The 20336-nt window shown below is 41.2% G+C and overlaps 1 protein-coding gene across 1 annotated transcript; it reads left to right on the top strand.

Moving 5' to 3' along the window:
* Positions 1 to 1216: 1216 nt before the first annotated feature.
* Positions 1217 to 7347, top strand: LOC146490682 (diencephalon/mesencephalon homeobox protein 1-A-like). The gene is made up of 5 exons (XM_085152243.1): positions 1217 to 1482; positions 3530 to 3697; positions 3868 to 4046; positions 4912 to 5347; positions 5539 to 7347. The coding sequence occupies exons 2-5, from the start codon at positions 3544 to 3546 to the stop codon at positions 5955 to 5957; spliced, it is 1188 nt and encodes a 395-aa protein (XP_085008369.1). The 5' UTR covers positions 1217 to 1482; positions 3530 to 3543; the 3' UTR covers positions 5958 to 7347.
* The last annotated feature ends 12989 nt before the right edge of the window (positions 7348 to 20336 follow it).

Below are 20336 nucleotides of genomic sequence, written 5' to 3' on the forward strand. Positions count from 1 at the left end.
AGATCAAATTTAGGATTTTAACCCCCTCCCAGCCCACCTTCGTCTTTCTCCCTCACTCTCGGAGAAAATTCAACAAAATATGCAAGCTTTACATTAAAAGGCTACTTTCGCTGCCCTTAATTCCAGCCTAAACGGTTTTTCCTCGGAAGAAGAAATCTTTTCTAAAAACCTTGAAGAAGAAGAGAGGGGCATTATTGTTTTAATCCTCTTACCAGCAGTCATTTTAAGACATTTTTTGGAGGGTGAAATGGCGTCTTGTCTACCCAATCCTAACCTAAATCCCTCGGGGCCGGGGAGCTGCTGGAGGCAGTGCAGCCCAGCCCGCATCTCTCCATCTCAGCTGCATTCCGACCAAAAAATGTAGTCATTGCCAGGCAGCAGGAAAATAAAATTAATGCACGGAATTAACCTGAAAGTCGCTGTAGTCACTGCAAGAGGGTAGCAGAGGCCAGTAGCTTCTCGTCATTTGCATATCATTTCATTAAGACCCGTGTGATTAACGTTCCCCCCTCCCTTTTTATGAGTTTCATCTAAATCAGCTCATATTTCTTACAAACATTAAAGATCATCTGAAGCAAATGTTTACTTTCTAGATTATCTCGGATTTGTTTTCATTATTTTGTTTTTTAAAAGGTTGTTTGGAGCTAAAAATCAATCCAGAAAGCATCACTGACAGGCAAACAAACGGAAGCTTTAATGGACTTTTTTATTTTTGTAATTTCTCTGTAGTGGATTAAGTAATTTTCTAAAAAAAAAAAAAAAAATTTAAAAAATAAAGCAGCATGAAACATACTAAAATTAAAAGTAGAGAATGGCAACTGAGAATACGAAATGGAAACAAGTACAGGTTCCCCTTTGAAGTGGGTTTAAGCGCTTACTCAGCAACAAATTCTCAGAATAACCCTGTGATGTTGAAATTATGAAATCAAACTCTTCAAATTTTCTCTTTATATTTGTGCAAAACAACTTTAAGTTATCAAGATGAAACTTCGTCAGCCTGCAATAGCAACACGCATTTGATCATCACGGTCACCTGCGAGCGATATGCGTAAAACAAGGAGGACTTATAATAATAATGATCATAATAATAATAATAATAATAATTGTCTAATGTGACAGAACGTGTTAAAACAAGTACAGCGGCACCTCGGTGCAGCACTCACCCACAAAGTGAGGTGTACAGAAGAGAGGTGGGGCGGGTGGATGAGGAAAGCGACGTGATTGGCACAGAGAGGAAAGCGTCTGGGCGTCCCGGTGACCCCACCCGGAGCGCTTTAAAGGCCGATAGATGGCAGCTCGGCATCCTCCCTCAAGCAGAGAAGCGAGCCGGTGCACGGAGCGGACAGACCGGAATATTCTCAGGATATCTGGCTGAATGAAAAACTGTAATGAACTGAATAAGATGATCAACCAGCTGGGGATTTTAGAGCCGAAGATTTGAAAGGCGAATATTCGGCTGAGAAATTTCTATAAGACAGAGAGGTAAGAAGTTTGCTGAACGCAAGTTGGGCATTACAGATTGTTTTCCTACAGGATTTAGATTTTAAACTACACAAACATTTAAACTAAAACTGTTTTTAGCCTTGTCTCTTTTGTTTTTGTCTTCGCTTACATCGCTTTCCAAACTTCCTGATAGAAATGATTCCCAAAGTTCAGCGATCTCGAAATAAACAGTGGCAGCGGTCAATAACAGCACGTGTTTGCTCGGTTTCCCTTTATTTCTGACTGTAAAATAACGCGCAGTTATAGGACTTGTCAGAAGATCCCTCGGTTCCTCTCGGTGTGTTACTCCATGCTGTTAATTTTCCGTAGGTTAATGATTCCCATTCGCTCTCTCTGCCTTTTCAGTTTGTAAATGGTGATGGATTGACGCCACGCATACAGAACTACGGCCCCAAGGCACTCTTTAGTAAATGCAGTATAACTCATAAATCCACGGCAATTAGCATAATTAGACTTAAATCAGAGCCCGAGGCATCGTGACATTGTCCTGAAAGAAAAGCATTATGTTGAATTTTTAAGCTGTAGATGTGGGAAAACTAACAGATTACATGCTTCCAGCTAGAGGCTCATTTAGCAAAATAATGCAACGAAACAGCCAAAAAGAAAAAGAAAATGAAAAGCGAAAGAAAATATTGTATTAGTTACAGGGTTTCCTCTCAAACAGTGATTTATACACACACACACACACACACGCCCACCGGGGCCCACGTTTCACGTGTCAGGCCTGATGATAAATTAATAGTCCTGTATAGTTGAAACCTATTTGCACCCACATTAAACAGGAGTCCAACCGGGGATCTTGTGCATATTTCACCGCAGACCTGTCACACGTCGCCGTCAGCCTCTAGGCGCTTGGAACCGGCCTGGGACCCGCCACAGATTGAAATAAACGGCCCCCACTCAAGGCGAACTCACAGGGAGCAAAGTAAATATTTTCCCGCAATTCTGCCGGTGCAGACTGCAGAGGTTTGGCAGCGATTACCGTGAACTGCGAGCGCGCAAAAATAAACCTTTAAAATATTAATAACAATAATAATCATGATTAAAATATATTCAGTGTAAAAGCTCGTTTTAAACCCAGACCGTGGATAAAAAATACTGAAGATAATTTTCACTGGAATATTTTTGGATATAAATTAAACCACTTCAATTTATAATAATAATAATAATAATGATAATAATAATAATAATAATAATTATAATAATAATAATAATAATAATTATTATTATTATTATTATACAGACTTGTAAAATAATAACAACAATAATATTAATAATAACAATAATAATAATAATAATACATGTCTGCATTATAATTCAGTAATAATGATTTTACAGAACTGTATTACAATAATAATAATAATAATAATAATAATAATAAGGTAAAATCACCACAAAAAGCCACAGAATAATGAAACAATCCAAAAAAGCCGATATTGAAAATTCTACTTTATACACTACTTTAAAAAAAAACACATTTGATCTGAAACAACACTTTATATCAGCAAAATACAAAGCAGATTATTAGCAATGAGATCAATGGAGAATCTATTTTACGACTTTTCTCAACACTAAATTGAACAAAAAGTGTTTGGTGCTGGGGTCTTTAATAAAAATTGAAAAATCTTAATCAAATGTAATATAAAAGTTATCGATTTGCTAGTTTCCATGTTTTTGATGATTTTTTGACTAAATTGATTTCGTTTCTTTCAGTTTTTCGTTTTACTTTGCTACATTTGTGCGGATCTAACACACATGAAAGTTCTTTGAAAATTCTAACTGTATATTAACTCATAAATCATTATCAGTTATTCGCTTTGTTATTCTTTTATAAAAATGAACCATCTTCCCTTTGGCGGGAGTCAAGCTTGTCTTTCACCTGTTGCCATTTAATTTCCTCCTCTCGGAACAAAGACGCACACAAAAATAAAAAATAAGAAATGGCCTCCTGGAGCTTAAACTTTTCTTTAGAAGTAAGTTTGTTTGTTCCGAGGCCTGAAACTCACAGCAGCTTGTGACTCTTCAGTCAGCTCGCCGGTCATGCAGCACTACGGAGTGAACGGCTACTCTCTGCACGCCATGAATTCCCTGAGCGCCATGTACAACCTTCACCAGCAGGCGGCGCAGCAAGCACAGCACGCGCCTGACTACAGGCCTTCGGTGCACGCGCTCACTCTCGCGGAGAGACTGGCTGGTAAGACTCAGTTGCTCATTTTCTATCCCAAATCGTCACTTCCTCCCGTTCTCTGTTAAGTTATTATATTTATGTGACCCTGGCACGTGAAGGTGCGCGCGTGAACGTTTAACTTGTCCCTAAATTAAACTGGTCGTGTTTCTTGTTTCTCAACGGTTGTACATTTCAAGACATTATCCTTGAGGCCCGCTATGGCTCCCAGCACCGAAAGCAGCGGCGCAGTCGGACAGCGTTCACCGCCCAGCAGCTGGAAGCTCTGGAGAAAACCTTCCAGAAGACGCACTACCCTGACGTGGTGATGCGTGAACGCCTGGCCATGTGCACCAACCTGCCCGAGGCACGTGTGCAGGTAAAAAACAAACCCAAAATGCATTTGTCTAGCAGTCTCGTTTCGCTATTAAAAATGTGAAATAAGGCAGTCACGTGATATGAATGGTCGTTTTTCGCTGTTTAAGAGCCGATACTGTGCTCTTTCAGACTCACTATCCTATAAGGATAATCTTACGTTTGTTTTCTTATACAGTGCACTGCTTTTCACCTCTGTTTGAAACTCTGGCATACTCAAATTTAGCCTTTTGTATCTTTTAAAGCCCACCTGCCAAGAAGCTCCCTGATTAGTCAGGTGGATGAGCAAAAAGGTGTTCGCTTCGTAGTTTTTCTCTTGGTAAAAAGCCCCGTAAAAGATCTTGGCTAACACAGCTTTTAAGATCATGCTTTAACCATAATTAGACCTAGACCAGAAGCCTCTGCAGAAGTAAATGTTTTAAGAAATGCACAGTCAGTCAGTAGGACTCACTTTTAAGGCAAAACTATCACAGATCAATGCAAAAGCAGTTCATTAAATATCAGAAAAAATATCAAGGTGTTCTAATAAGATTCTTGTAAGACTACAGTTTTTCATTGGCGTGACGTTCTAGACCCTGAAAAATCTAAAAATAAAAATTAAATTGGTTAAATGGCCTGCTGTTTTTATTATTTACACGCCTGCTTGAAAGACTGACTGGATCCTTTTCATTAAAATTGTACAACAGGACATTTGCCTTGGTAGACGATGAATTTCCTGAGGCTCAGTTTAGTTTTTCACATGTGCACCACATCAGGGATTTTTGTCCAAAGAGCCATAGTAGCCATACTAAATTTTTACAACACTCAAGAAGAAGAATATTAGAATATTAACTTTTACTCAGGCACTTATCTATTTTTCTATCTGCCAGGTTTGGTTCAAGAACCGTCGGGCCAAGTTTCGTAAGAAGCAGCGCAGCTTGCAAAAGGAGCAGCTCCAGAAACAGAAAGAAACTCAAGGAGCTGCCGAAGGTGCGACAGAGGACTCCAAGAATGATCTCACTACTGCCACTACCCTGGCTCCTGAGACTCGCACTCCTCCTCCTCCCTCCTCCTCTTCATCCTCTCACTCAGAGACAGAGAGGCAGGCAGCAGCACGGCCCCAGCCTGGCGAGATGAGCGTGGAAGTAAACGTCACCTCCCCTGAACCATCAGACAGCGAGTCAGCAGCAGAAGATAATGTTGACAGAGAGGAGGATGAAATAAGAGGAGAGACGAGGGTGAAACTCAGGGAGGAGATTCAGGGGGAGGGGGGACTGCCGACAGGGAGCAGCTCCCCATCCTGTAAACGGCTGAGTCCAAGCTCAGGTAAAAAAAAATACCACATTCAGTTTGTCTTTCTTTTGTAGTCTCTAATCAATTACTTTATTTTAGAAATCCGTCCATGTGCGAGATAGTTTTATAGAATTCATTCAAATGGACGGTATATACAGAAGTTATCCACGTCAAAGGTGCGTCAAAACATACTGAAGTCCTCCTTCTCGCTTCCTGTCTTCCAGATTCTCCTTTGAGCTCCCCCGCCTTGCCCTCCTCCAGCAGTGTAAGCAGTGGTCTAGCGCAGAGCAACTCCTACGCTTCGTCTCCTCTCAGTCTCTTTCGCCTGCAGGAGCAGTTTCGGCAACACATGGCGGCCACCAACAACCTGGTGCACTACCCATCGTTTGACATGAGCACGCCGTCCAGTCTGCCCTACCTGGGCATGAACGTTAACATGCCTTCCCCACTGGGGTCGCTGCCCTGCCAGTCCTACTACCAGACCCTGTCGCAGGCTCAGCAGGTATGGAACAACCCACTGTTGCAGGCAGCGCCGGGCAACCTCCCAGGAAGCCTCAACAGCAAGACCACCAGCATCGAAAACCTCCGTCTGAGGGCCAAGCAGCATGCGGCCTCGCTGGGATTGGATACACTCCCCAACTGAAGCTTGGCTGCTCGTTGTACGTGCTTGGCCTCTGGGTCAGGGACTACGCTACAAAATCGGAGGCCTGCCAACAGGAGGTGACCTAACAACACCTCCTCCTGACCTCTCATGAACCAGCAAAAGAACTTTGTGTGTCCACCCAGAATTCAGAATTACCTCCAAAACCGCAGTAGAACCCTCTCCAGTTTAATGTCAAGATTGCTCTTCTGATGTTGTAATGAGTCTGCCCACATTTCAAATTTGTGCTCATACAAATTAATTGCACAGCTGAGATTTTTTGTTTGCTCTTTTGTCGATTTTAAATAAACCCAATTTCAAAGTATTTGTAAGTACACACCAAAAGAGCATAAAGCATGTTTTAGGGGCTCTCCTTTAACTGAGTGCCAGGGTTGTCAGTTCATGTATTGCCCTTATCCTCAACGCCATCATTTGATGCGGCTCACTGCTGGGAGCACACGGGAACACAAAGAACATCTCTGCTGGATACACCGAAGAGAAAATAAGATTATGACAAGAACTCAACGGACTTAATGAAAATCCCACCTGGACTGAAGCTGTGACTGAACAGCACTGTTTAGCACTTGCTTGCATTTGACACCACCTGGTCAATAGAATCAGGAAGTTCTAATGCCAGCTGTTCACTATGATTTAAGCTTCTTCTATAAAGTCACTGCAGGAAGGCTTGAACTCCAGAGCTGTCAGTCTCATTCCAGGACAGATATGAAAGATATATATATAAAAAAATCTTATAATCCTACAAGAACTCGAACTATGCATGCTTGTACCCCACTGAAGCATGGCTTATAGCCACATGACATAGTTGACATGGCATTGGCAGCAGGGTAAAGTTCTGATATCAGAAGTAAAGCTCAAATTGGTTACTATAATTTCACAACCAAATACATTTTTCTTGATAGACGACTTTCACAGTCAGAGCTTTCAAGAATCCATTGAGCATTGTAAATATCCTTCAGTATTTGTCCACCTTCCTGAGTAAGGAATACCTCCATGTCTCTTCTTTTTAAAGGATTTAACAGGAAGTAGCCCATGTATTTTCCCGTTTTGGCTTTAAGCAAAGGACCTAACAGAGAAAATGAAGCAAAGAGGAGAATCTGCAGATGAGGGACAGTTAAAAATAATTTCGCATCGCCAACATTTATTTTTGTCAGACTGAACTCACCGCTTTTCCTGAGCCGGTGGCTTTAGCTGAAAAATGCACAGGCCAGTTCTCTATGTATTATATGACTGTACATTGAAAACATGTATTTCTCATTTGTTTTAAATGTGAGTAATTTATCTGTTCAATGCAAGGGAATAAATCAAAACATAAGAATGACTTATGTTCACAGCATGAAAATGTCTGTCTGTATTTTTTCATTAACACTTTCAAACCAGCTATTTATTAGGTAGTTAAGTATTTATTAAGAAAATGTGACATTGAGGAAAAAAATCAATTTCTTCATAAAATACATGATAAAACTCTTGTGGGATGAGTTGACAGAAGTTGAGTGAGTCTGAAGAAGACCAGGATATTGAACCAGTTACCATGCCCTCTCACAGACATTATTTTCCAATGAGAGTAAGTTGGCAACAAAACAAGGGTGGGCTTGGCTTAGATTGTGCAGACCAGAGAAAGTCTAGCTCATAATAAATGTTTTGAAATTTCAGAAAACTTACCTTCACTTTTTTATAGTAAAAATTTAATTTTAGTTCCTGTTTTATTGAAGACACCTTGATGATCCATAAATAATTTATCCACAGGGGGCCCGCCAGTGTTCATGCTGAGGTTTACACACCAGATAGGGGCGAACCTGCCACTTGTTCACTCACTGCAGAAGATTTAATCCCAAATGAAATGACTGAAGCACAGTGTCAGGCCCTAAAGAGTCTCCCAATCCACCCACCCACTCCTCATACGCTCTCTTTCGCTGCTTCCCCTCTTCCCCCACCCTGTCAGCAGACGTTTGGCTGCACCGAAACAGAATGCTTCGCCATAAGAAGATTACCTTTGGTTGGAATATCGATGGATTAAGTAAGAATAGAATGAGATAAAATAGGGCTAAAAGGGTTTCTAGAGTCAGCAAAGTTCAGACACCTGTTTTCCCCCTGCTCTGTCCTGCCCCGTAAATCCACGACCATAAAGATTATATCACTTTCTGACTAGCAAAAGGTAGGTGGCTGTTTTAAAATAGGGCATGGTTACAGCGTGTAAAAATAATTTTGGGGGCGCAAAGATTACTCATTCCAATATCCTTGGTTTATTACTTTAAATATGTGGTCAATTTTCCACGGACATCTGGGTTTTGTGTGTTCCTAAAGATCATGTGGATGTAAGTTATTGGGAATGGTGTGTTTGTGTGTGCTAGTGTGTCTATGGCAGCTAAGCCGCTGAAGGTTTCCAGGAGCTCTTTGATGTGTATCTGGGCAATGCGCTATTAGAGGGATTTTCCTAGTTGACAGCTCAGAGAATGTGTGGAGGAATTGCGATGCCAGCAGGCTAAAAGAATGCTGGAAACAGGATTAGGATCATATTCTGGCAGCTCCTGTCACTTCATCAATGGGCTAAGGTTTCCTCAGTGACAGCCCTCCTTCTCTGCCCGGTTAAAACCTTTAGTGGGACCATAAAAGGGGTGAGAGAGGGGAAAAAACAATGATTGAATGGTGTGCTATGATTTCTGTGCTGGGTTTGCTCTAAGGGCTTTGTGTTGGGAGGTCTGGGAGGACTGCATTGATTTGGAGGGAGGGGTAGGTCAGGGGGATGAGAAAAAGGTTTTTTGGGGGGGAGAGGCTGGAGAAGGGGGAGCTGCTTTTGGTCTTTCTTGGGAGTTTTACATCCAAATCCAAATAGAAGAGCATGTGGAGGGTTTTTACACTGATGCTAGCAGACAGGGACAGCAGTTTCGTGTCCCCCGGGGGACGACAGCAGCAGCAGGTGGGAAGGAAAAAAGCTGTTTCTTCACTTTGTATAAGCCCTGCCTGCCTTTGCAACGTGAAGGCTCTTTCACCTTGTGATGGCACAGCTTCTTATAATCATGTCTCTTTTACACTTGTAGGCTTTCTGAGGTTGAGATAATGCCTCTGTGTAGATAAGCTTATTTTTGTTTTACAGCGTATAGCCTGTAATGGGCTCCTTAAGTTACACTGAAAACTTTAAAAAATGTTATTAAAACATGCAATTGCATTTAAAGTAAACTTTGCAGTACATAATACAATGGGAAACCATATGTTAAGCCCAAACCATTACAGTTTTGCACTCTTCATATGAGTCTGAACATTGTCATTGGAACTGGCTTCACTTGAGTTGTTGCATCTTTTCCCTGTGCATCAAATCTTGTATTTATCATTTCTGAACAGTGCCAGAAATGAAACAATATCAAACTGAATATGCTTTAACATTACCTTAGAGCATAATGCTTCTTTGTTAGCAGTGAAAATGCTGTAAACATGGAAATGATGATGTCAGTCCTATAGACTGTACATAAAAAGTGGACACAGAAATTAAAAACAGGATTTTGTGTGTGTCATATAACACAGCGGTCCCCAACCTTTTTTGCGCCATGGACCGGTTTATGCCCGACAATATTTTCACGGACCGGCCTTTAAGGTGTTGAGGATAAATACAACAAAATAAAACTAGTACCGGTACCGAAAAAAGAAAATTTATTCATAACCAGTGTTGGGGAGTAACGGAATACATGTACCGCCGTTACGTATTTAAAATACAAAATATGAGTAACTGTATTCCGTTACAGTTACCGTTTAAAAAGGTGGTATTTAGAATACAGTTACTTTGTTGAAATAAATGGATTACACGGCGGTACTTCCCTGTTTCATATTGTGGCGGGTCAGGACTGTTTGGGTTTTGTTTGACAGCTACGTTCTGTTGTTCCAGGTGGCAGCGTTACGGTTGCCATGGTTACAGGGTGACGCTCTCTCTCTGCGTGTTTCCTGGGTGAGAGAGCGCCTGTTGTTGTTGTTGTTGTGCTAAGCTAACAGGCAGAATGCTACAGGTATATTCAATTCAATTCAATTCAGTTTTATTTATATAGCGCCAAATCACAACAAATGTCTCACCTCAAGGCGCTTCATAGATACAGAGAAAAGCCCAACAATCATATGACCCCCTATGAGCAAGCACTTTGGCGACAGTGGGAAGGAAAAACTCCCTTTTAACAGGAAGAAACCTCCAGCAGAACCAGACTCAGGGAGGGGCGGGGCCATCTGCTGCGACCGGTTGGGGTGAGAGAAGGAAGACAGGATAAAGACATGCTGTGGAAGAGAGACAGAGATTAATAACAGATACGATTCAATACAGAGAGGTCTGTTAACACATAGTGAGTGAGAAAGGTGACTGGAAAGGAAAAACTCAATGCATCATGGGAATCCCCCGGCAGCCTACATCTATTGCAGCATAACTAAGGGAGGATTCAGGGTCACCTGGTCCAGCCCTAACTATATGCTTTAGCAAAAAGGAAAGTTTTAAGCCTAATCTTAAAAGTAGAGATAGTGTCTGTCTCCTGAATCCAAACTGGAAGCTGGTTCCACAGAAGAGGGGCCTGAAAACTGAAGGCTCTCCCTCCCATTCTACTTTTAAATACTCTAGGAACAACAAGTAGGCCTGCAGAGCGAGAGCGAAGTGCTCTAATAGGGTGATATGGTACTACAAGGTCATTAAGATAAGATGGGGCCTGATTATTTAAGACCTTGTATGTGAGGAGCAGGATTTGAATTCAATTCTGGATTTAACAGGAAGCCAATGAAGGGAAGCCAAAACAGGAGAAATATGCTCTCTCTTTCTAGTCCCTGTCAGTACTCTTGCTGCAGCATTTTGGATTAACTGAAGGCTTTTCAGTGAGTTTTTTGGACATCCTGATAATAATGAATTGCAGTAGTCTAGCCTGGAAGTAATAAATGCATGAACTAGTTTTTCAGCGTCACTCTGAGACAGGATATTTCTAATTTTAGAGATGTTGCGCAAATGGAAGAACGCAGTCTTACATATTTGTTTAATATGTGCGTTGAAGGACATATCCTGGTCAAAAATGACTCCAAGGTTCCTCACAGTGTTACTGGAGGCCAAGGTAATGCCATCCAGAGTAAGAATCTGGTTAGATACCATATTTCTAAGCTTTTCAGCGCCGAGTACAAGCTCTAAAGAATGTAGCATCATAGGCAGTGTAGTCCGTGCTGCAGGGAGAATGGACTGCCATACACGTTATGTGTCTGTGAGCGAGGGAGGGAGAAAAAGGAAAAGTACGAGCTGTCATCGAGCAAAAACGGGAGCTGGAAGCATGTAAATATAATAATAACCACTGCAGCCAAGAAGAGAGCCTGACGAGCCCAGCTGTAAGTAAGCTATTAAGACTCGACTGTACACCGTGTTCGTGTTTTCCTCCAAAAACAATAAGTTCCTTTGGAGCAGCCTTTCAACGCCTCTCTCTGTCTCTGCTAGCAAAGTTGACCCAGACAACAAAGTAAAGCTAGTTTTCGGCTACGAGTCCGACACAGAACCCACCGTATTAGCCAGAGGTCCCTTTACTACGGTTCGGAGCCGCGGACCTTCAGTAACAGTAATAAATCACAGCAATAGTACATTCATGTAGTTGTAAACAGCATGATAATATATTAAGTAATCCAAAGTATTCAGAATACGTTACTCTCATTGAGTAACGTAACCGAATAGATTACAGAATACATTTTGGGGCATGTATTCTGTAATCTGTAATGGAATACATTTTAAAAGTAACCTCCCCAACACTGTTCATAACACACGTGAAAAGACCCAGGAAAACCGAGTAAACGATACAAACGATAACAAAATAACGCTGAAAACTGATAAAAACCATGAAAACTATACATTTCACATCTGAGCCTCAACTCTTGCGGCCCGGTACCAAACAACTTACGGACCGATACCGGTCCGAGGCCCGCGGGTTGGGGACCGCTGATACAATACAAACAGTGTTGGTCAAGTTACTTGAAAAAAGTAATTAGTAACTAATTACTGATTACTTCTCCAAAAAAGTAATCCCATTACTTTACTGATTACATATTTTCAAAAGTAATTAGATACTTAGTTACTTTTTAAAAACATGATACACCACCTGAATACAGCGGTCATGTCAGTGGGGGGGATCCGGTGGTTTGTCTATGAATGTCACATTCCCGTGGCAGCGTGCTAGGTGCTCGCTCAGATTTGAAGTTTAATTTTTCACTGCAGAAAGAAGTTTTCTTCCCACGCGCGTACAGCGGACGCTAATGTTTTTGTCACTTTTTACAGACTAAAACTTAAAGTAATCTAAGTACGTCCACACTGTAAACGCTGCATGGTCATACTCTCTCCCGCGCTCCATATTATCCATTGTTGATCTGCACGTCTGTCACACGTGCTCACGTTATTGTCATGAGACACTCTCACAAATAAAATCACAACGGTTTAGTAACGCATTAACGCAGTGTGCTTACGGGAAAGTAACAGTAATCTAATTATTTTTTGCAATAGTAATCCCTTACATCACCTGTTACTTGAACAAAGAAATCGGATTACAGTAACGCGTTACTGCCCATCTCTGAATACAAATACTGAATAAGCTTAGCAAAGTGTTAAAGATATTTAACCACGTGAAGGGTTCATTTTCATAGTGTTTCACCATCCCAAAAAATATAAACTGTGTAAGTTCAAAGAAAGAACACACACTGAGCGTCACGGTTTCTTTGTCAGTAGCCTATAAAGGCAACTTTTATTGTTACAGCACCCACATCACAATATGATTTATTTACAGATGGACATGGACAGTGTGGACATGGCACACTCACACGGGGGGAACAGCATAAGTAGCTATAATGTGCTAAATCCTTGATCCCTCATCTCTGGTGAAAAATCTTTAAATTGCCCTTTGAACATATCACACGCTCAAGTAAGTCATTTATGCGCTAAGCTGTATATTTTCAGGATTTTTAAGTGCATGTTCTCTAGTTGGGCCTCAGGCTGTGTTGAAGAATAGCTACTCCAACTGGGATTACAGGGTGGTCTCCGGGATGCATCTTGGACCAACTGCCACTGTACAGCACCACGAAAAAACACCTTCCCCCAAAGTGAAACTCCACACTTTGCTCACCCATGTGAAACAATACTTTCACAATACCACAGGAGTTTGATTGTTGGCGACAAGTTATATAATGCTAGGAATTACAGACTAGCATGCAAATGCTAAATCCTCCTCTCTTTCTCCTGAGAAGTGGATGAGACGGACTGTATCTGCAGGCTTCACTCTGGCTCCCAAGCTTTGTGCTACAGAGACGCTCTCCTTTCTCCCCCTGACTTGGGTGATAATCCTGACACGCACTGTCTGCATTTTTTACTGTACGCATTTAAGCGCATTTGCAGAGCATTTATCTCTCCAATGTAAACCAATTTGGCTATAAGGGCCTTGGGCCAAGCAAGGCGCTGGAGGGAAGAAAGGAAAACCCAAACCTAGCAGATGTGCAGAGAAAGGAGGATGGGAGAGTTGGCAAAGATGCGGGGGTTGATGAACACGTGAAAGCAGCAAAAAGGGAAAAGCGGAACCATGGGAGAAAAAGAGCATTCGTTGTCCGAGGGGTAAGCTTTTGAAACTTGGGATAGGGGCCTTTAAAGCCGATAGAACGTGGATCACTGAATTGTTGAGTCACAGAATCTGAGAAAATCATATGAAGCTCCCAGTTAATCCTGTCATAGTGAAATCAGTGGGCATACTTTAGGGATCCCAGCCCCATCTGAAGAATTTTGAAGCCTGCAGTATTGACTGAGCTGCTGTTTGATACCGCCTATACACCTGTATCAGCTGTCTGTTAATCTGCCTTCCCCTCCTCCCACTAGTCCTCCACAGCGTGCCGCCACTGCTGGTAGTAATGGCTGATGAAATGGACCAAGGACCTAAAAGCTGCCAATCTTGCTGCTTCTTGATGTCGCCTGTAAGTGGCTCTGGTTGCAGGATGAACTTGTCACTTTGATCATCTGAAAGGCAGGACCCCTGCTGTGTCAAACATTACTTCCTGCAATTCTGTGGAGCCATAAAGACTATGGGCTCCTTGGTCCCTGAAATGGGACATTAAGACAGAATCATCCTAGTTTAGTTGTGGTGATATCAAGGTGTTTTATTTGCTGGCTCACAGGCAGGGTCTGAATGTGTTTGGATGGCTTTTAAAGTACCTGATCTTATAGCCTAAGGTTCCTGTAAATGAGGTGTTTGCTGCTCTTATCAATGAGACGTTACATGAGAATAACACCTGGCACTGTCTTGACTGTGAAGACCACTGGATGCTTTCACTAGGTGATTACAACAGGTTTCTTCTCTTTCACTTATTTTCTTTTTCAAGTTTTGGTGCTATATTCAGTAGCTTTTATGAAAACATTATGGTATTAATCCTTAAGACTCTGATTAGCAAATGCACAGGGTTTTGTTAATTACTTTAAAAAGTGTAAAAAAAAAACTAGTTGCTGTGTTGGCGATGCAGCTGTATATATGTTTTTTGAACAGTTGCAATCACACACCTGTTCAAATTTAGAAAGGAGCTGTGCAGAATTCACAGTAAGAACTAAGTTACAGGAAATGACAAAATTTACCAGGATTAAAATGTAATTTTACAGCATATGTGTATTACAAGCCTATGTATGCTACAACAAGATACAACAAGATATGAGCTTTATTGGAGTTTCCACATCTGTGCACTACTCGGTATCAAAAACACTGATGTGATAGCCACACCTGCAGCCACAAACCTGTGAAGTCAGAAACACCATGCTCCATCTCTTTGCACAACATATTTCATCTTATTTGCTATTAATTTCTTTCTCCTGTTTTATCAGGGGAAGGGGGTTCTTGCTAAAACCTGCCTGGTTCTCAGCACAGTGAACATTTCAAACCACATGACACATCCAAAATAATAAAAGCATTGTATTGTATTGTATAATAAGCAGTTATCATACAATAACTGAAATAGCCATTGTATTACTTATAAACTCATAAGTCTTTGCATTCTCCAAAGAAAATAAATGCTTTTTATTTTCTCCAAAGATATTGATATTCAACATTTATCCAGGAGAGCTTATATTATCCATCCATCCATTCGCTTCCGCTTATCCTTTTCAGGGTTGCGGGGGGCGCTGGAGCCTATCCCAGCTGTCATAGGGCGAGAGGCGGGGTACACCCTGGACAGGTCGCCAGTCTGTCACAGGGCCAACACACAGGGACAGACAACCATTCGCACTCACATTCACAGCTAGTGGCAATTTGGATTATCCAATGAACCTATCCCCACAAGCTGCATGTCTTTGGACGGTGGGAGGAAGCCGGAGTACCCAGAGAGAACCCACGCAAACACGGGGAGAACATGCAAACTCCACACAGAAAGACTGAAAGGCCTGATGGTGGAATTGAACTCAGGACCTTCTTGCTGTGCGGCAACAGTGCTAACCACCGTGCCACCGTGCTGCCCAGCTTATATTAATTGGGCCAAATTAAAATATTAATTTCATTGCTATCAGCTGGAAAACAACAATTTTTCATCTGCTATGATTTCCAGAAAGCTGCCAATAACAGCAAAATTTAAGTTACTACTAATGTTACTACTACTAATTTTATCCATTTTTGCAAAATATTAGTGCTAAAATTAAAAAATCAAAGGGAAAAGGTTTCGATAGTGTTTTAAAAAATAAAACGAAGATATGGCATGACGACTACACATTTTTGTCAGACTAACAAATATTGTATGTTTTATTTTTTTCACAATGCTGGACAAAAATAATATTTAAATGTATCGTAATGTCTGCAAAATTGTATTTAATAGGCCAATTTGAAATCAGGCACTTGTATGTGTGTGTGTGTGTGTGTGTGTGTGTGTGTGTGTGTGTGTGTGAGTGTACCATTACTTCTGTCTAAGATCCTGAGGGATTATGAACAATGTCAAGTTCCCTCAGAAGACCTGAGACTCTTCACTGCCTCTTAAAGCTTAATGCTCCCTGACTGAGTAGCACAGCAAGAGCCACACACTCTCTCTCTATGTGCCTCAGATAATGCTAAGAACAACCTCTCAATTCCAGCTCTCCTTCTCGCCTAATGTGCCCTCCTTCCTCTATTGCATGCGCATGGCCATTTCCATTCTGTGAAACAGCACTGAAAACGTGGTGCCTATAATGGAAAACGCTAACATTGTCCTAATGGTTTCCCATCCCAGGAGAGTTTTAAAACATATGTAAATTTATGTAAGCCTAAGAGAAACACATATTTACAATAGCACGGGGGTAATCACAATATGACGACATGGTGCGCTGGCCTTGGAGATGGAGGCGCCATGTGTCATTAGTCTCCTTTATCTCTTTTCTTTTTCCTGTTATCATCAGTGTAACAATCACTCACAATATGAATGAAAATGATCTGCGCTCATCTGTGGGACAGTGATGGAAAGGCTGAGGTGGGGGGGGGGGGGGGGGGGGGGGAGAAGGTAAAGGAAGATGTTTTGTGCCTCGCGGATGCCCGTTGTGTAGGTGTGAAGGTAGTTTATTAAATATTGGCACAGTTCAACAGAACAGGGGTAATTCAAAGGACACATAAATCTCCCACAAGCTAAACATAATCTATGTTAACAGCTGATGTTAGATGTGCAGGAAAGAGAGAAAGACGAGTCGTAGTTTAACAGATTTTTGCTGTGGATAATAATCAAATTTTTTCCCGTGCAAATCAGTTGAAAGAAAAGCTGTTGTTTTTTGTACCCTGATGTCAGAAGAACAAGCATTACTTTTGCTACAGTGTTTAACGTTTTTGTCCCTCGTGATTACATGATCTAATTTTTCTCTGAAGCATCTGCCAGCACCTTTTCATGCTATCGTTCATAAAATATGAAGGGCAACTAGAATCTCACAGGATTGACTCAACTGCACATATCATCTTTTTTAAAAACCGAGAATGCTCCACTATTTACGACTCATTGAGCTCTATTTACAGGATATACTCAAGTTAACATGTTGCCTCCTGAAGTCTGCAGCCACTCCTGCGAGACTAAGGAAGAAAACAGGCTTTATTTCTTGCTTGTTTGTGTTCCGCTTTTCTGAGTTCATCCTGCCATAGCAGCGCAACACACTGAACCACCACAGACAGACTCACCTCCAGTCACTGCCTGAACAAAATAACACAGCAGCTGGACTCACTACAGTCTTCTGCCTCCATCTACTGACAACTATGGAACTACTGTATATATCTGTGTGACCTCAAGGAGACTAACAAGTGACAAAACTGTAACAGAATCAGCAGAAAAAAAGATATAAAACTTCTAAATTTATTGGAGTCACCTCATGGTTCAGTTCTCAGTTCTGTGCAGGATGGACCGGCCTTTTTACATGCCTGTGTTCAAGGGCCTGTTTATTTCATTATCACGCTGAAAATCTGCCTGTGCATGAGTGCATTTATTCTGATGTGAAGTCATGTTAAAAAAACAGAGGTGATATGATTGTTGAAGACTTATACATCATTTTTACTTATTTATTTATTTAACAGAAAAAACGTTCATTTCAGCTTCAATATCCAAAAGCCAAGATTCTTTATTGTTATTACATACGCAATACTGCAACATGTGGGACAAATACTGCAACATGTGGGGCAAATGAGATTTAGATAGCATAAATATACTGACATATTAGAAATACAAATAGCCGGCGGGCATGCCAGTGCAGCCCCCTCTAGCTTCTGCCCGGTGGCTACTGGGTGACCCCTCGTCTGGGGATCCTCAGCCCTTCCCATGAAGGTGGCCCCTCCGGTGGTCCTCCTTGGGCTCTCGCACTCTGGGGCCTCTGGATGTCTGGGGCCTGGATCTCCTCCATGCCTGCTTCATGCCCTGGGGGCGGGGCTATGGATCTCTACATCCTCTTGCAGACCATTACATGGGGAAACCATTTGAATACAAGTGCGCCGATCCACACAGGTGTGCACACAGGTGTTCACTGTTCGTAGACTTAAATCACACCTTTCTTGGCTGCTACTTCAAAGCACATTGTGCGCTGTCTGTCCTGCGTGCTGCACAACAACATTCAATATTTAGTATTTACTGCTGTTTACACTTAGCTAGATTAATGTGATGGTGTTGTTTAGTATGTTGCTTTGGTTTTTTTTGCTTGTTTTCTCTTCTTTTTCTCTCAACAGGTGATCTAGGAGATTTTTTTCCCCCCCTTTCTCACTGTCCCTCTCCCCTTCTGTTTTTCTTTTTCTTCCTCTTTCTTTCTCCCTTTCCTATCCCTCACTCATGTTTGTCCCGTCTGTAACAACTGAAAATAAAATAAATAATAACAACAAAGGTCGATCAAATGGACCAATACGGCAATGCCATGATGATCCATTTGGCAAAATAAATCCATTGGGTATCCTTGTTGGTCTTCAGACAACAATTCTGACGGCTAAAGAACCAAATGGGACAGGCAAAAAAAAGAAGAAAAAAAAGAAAGAAATACAAATAGAAGGCTTATACACAATTTACTGACATGTTTTAAAAAGTAAAAAGTCTGAGTATACACACACATTAAGTCAAAGTGTGTGTGTGTGATTTATTTCTATAGCACATCTAAAATAACAGCTGTTGACCTGTATATTGAAAATAATCAAATAACATAAAAACATAGTACAAGATGACAGAATTTAAGAAAGGAAACATAATATGAGAAAAACTAAGTAAGAAATAAGACAAGTAAATGTCACTGTGTCGCAGGATGTGGACCCAAATGCAGGACTCAAACTCAAAAAGTTAACTCAAAGAGGCAGCTTTATTGCTGTAGCAATAAAGAGCGCGAACTAAAACTCTGGAAACTAGAGACATGGCACCAAATTGGGGGAAACTAGAACCAGGACTAGGACTCTTCAAGGAACACAGAGGAAACACACAGCATATCAAATTACACAGAATGAGACTGAGGACGCGAGGCTAAACATAACACATGAGACGAGGTACCTTCAAAGTAAGAGAAGAAAAACAAACATGGTGCACACAGACAGGAGCCTACCAAAATAAAACAGGAAGCAACAGGAACAGGTACAGAGACACAGACGGACACACAGAGACATGACTGGGGAAACATGGATAAACATGACAGTCAGCACGAAGAGGGAAGCAAGACACAAGAACTCACAAATATAAACACAGACATACAGAAAGAGACACAGAGGGCAAACACAAGAGGGAATCGAATAATCAAAAGCTAAACAGAACAACGATGGCACTATAGAATAAACTCAAGACAAACAAAGTGGACATAAATCATAATACAAAATGACAAGTATTTTGTAGTTGCTGCTTGTTGGTGTCTAAAAGCCGCTCATTTCAGCCATATTGCGTGTCATATGGGTTCTGTTAAAACTGTGGAGCGAATAGTGGCCCAGTTTTATTGGCCCGGCATTGGGCGGGATGTGCACATCCTAACAAGAAATCCTACCTAAAAAAAAAAATATATATATATATATTTTTTTATAGCTCAAAAAAAAATCTTTATTTTACATTTCCGGAAATGGAGACCAAACACACATGCTCAGGTCTGAATGCAGTAGCAGCCAGCATGGTTATATAGTTCTGCAGCACGTCACACACACACACACACACACACACACACATGCACATACACACTCAAGCTGTGTCCCAATTCAGGGTCTGCACGCTTGAAGTACGCATTTTAAGTGTGATTACGTCACCGCCACGCGACGACGGCTGTCCCAATTCGAAGTGTACTTCAAATGCATACTCCAAATGCGCCGTCGATTTCCCCAAATATCAAGCGTGGTCCGGTGCACGCTTCGTTGTCCCATATATCCCACAATTCATAGCGCGGCGGTGGGTGTGGATAATTTTGCCGCAAAATACAGAAGAAGGGAGCGACCGAAGAGTGAACTGTCAAAAGTAAGTACTGAATATGACGTCACTTATTTATGTGCGAATGTTTAATAACGAAGAACATTAAAACATTGCTGTTGGCCACATGTGGCAAAGTTGTGTGACATTAATAATGTTTGTACTTTCAGCGTTAACTTAGTTGTAAAGCCTCATATATATATATATATATATATATATATATATCATAATAATCTGACAATAACTATAATATTGGCCATATTATATTTACATTACCACAGTGAGATGATTTTAGTCTCATGAACAACATTAGCTAATTGTTATTTACTAACTACTCTTGAAATGACTGTTCAGTACAGAAATGAAGCCCAACAATCATGTTTTACAGTCCCGTGGTCTCAGCCTCAGATACTCAACTAATCAAAGTGATGTCATGACAAAAATGAATGACCAACAAAACATTTTTCTCCTTCATTTCTGTCAAACACAGCTGTATGTAACGTTTCTCACGGTTAG

This window comes from Neolamprologus multifasciatus, chromosome 23 (genome assembly GCF_963576455.1).
Source record: "Neolamprologus multifasciatus chromosome 23, fNeoMul1.2, whole genome shotgun sequence".
NCBI classification, from domain to species: domain Eukaryota; kingdom Metazoa; phylum Chordata; class Actinopteri; order Cichliformes; family Cichlidae; genus Neolamprologus; species Neolamprologus multifasciatus.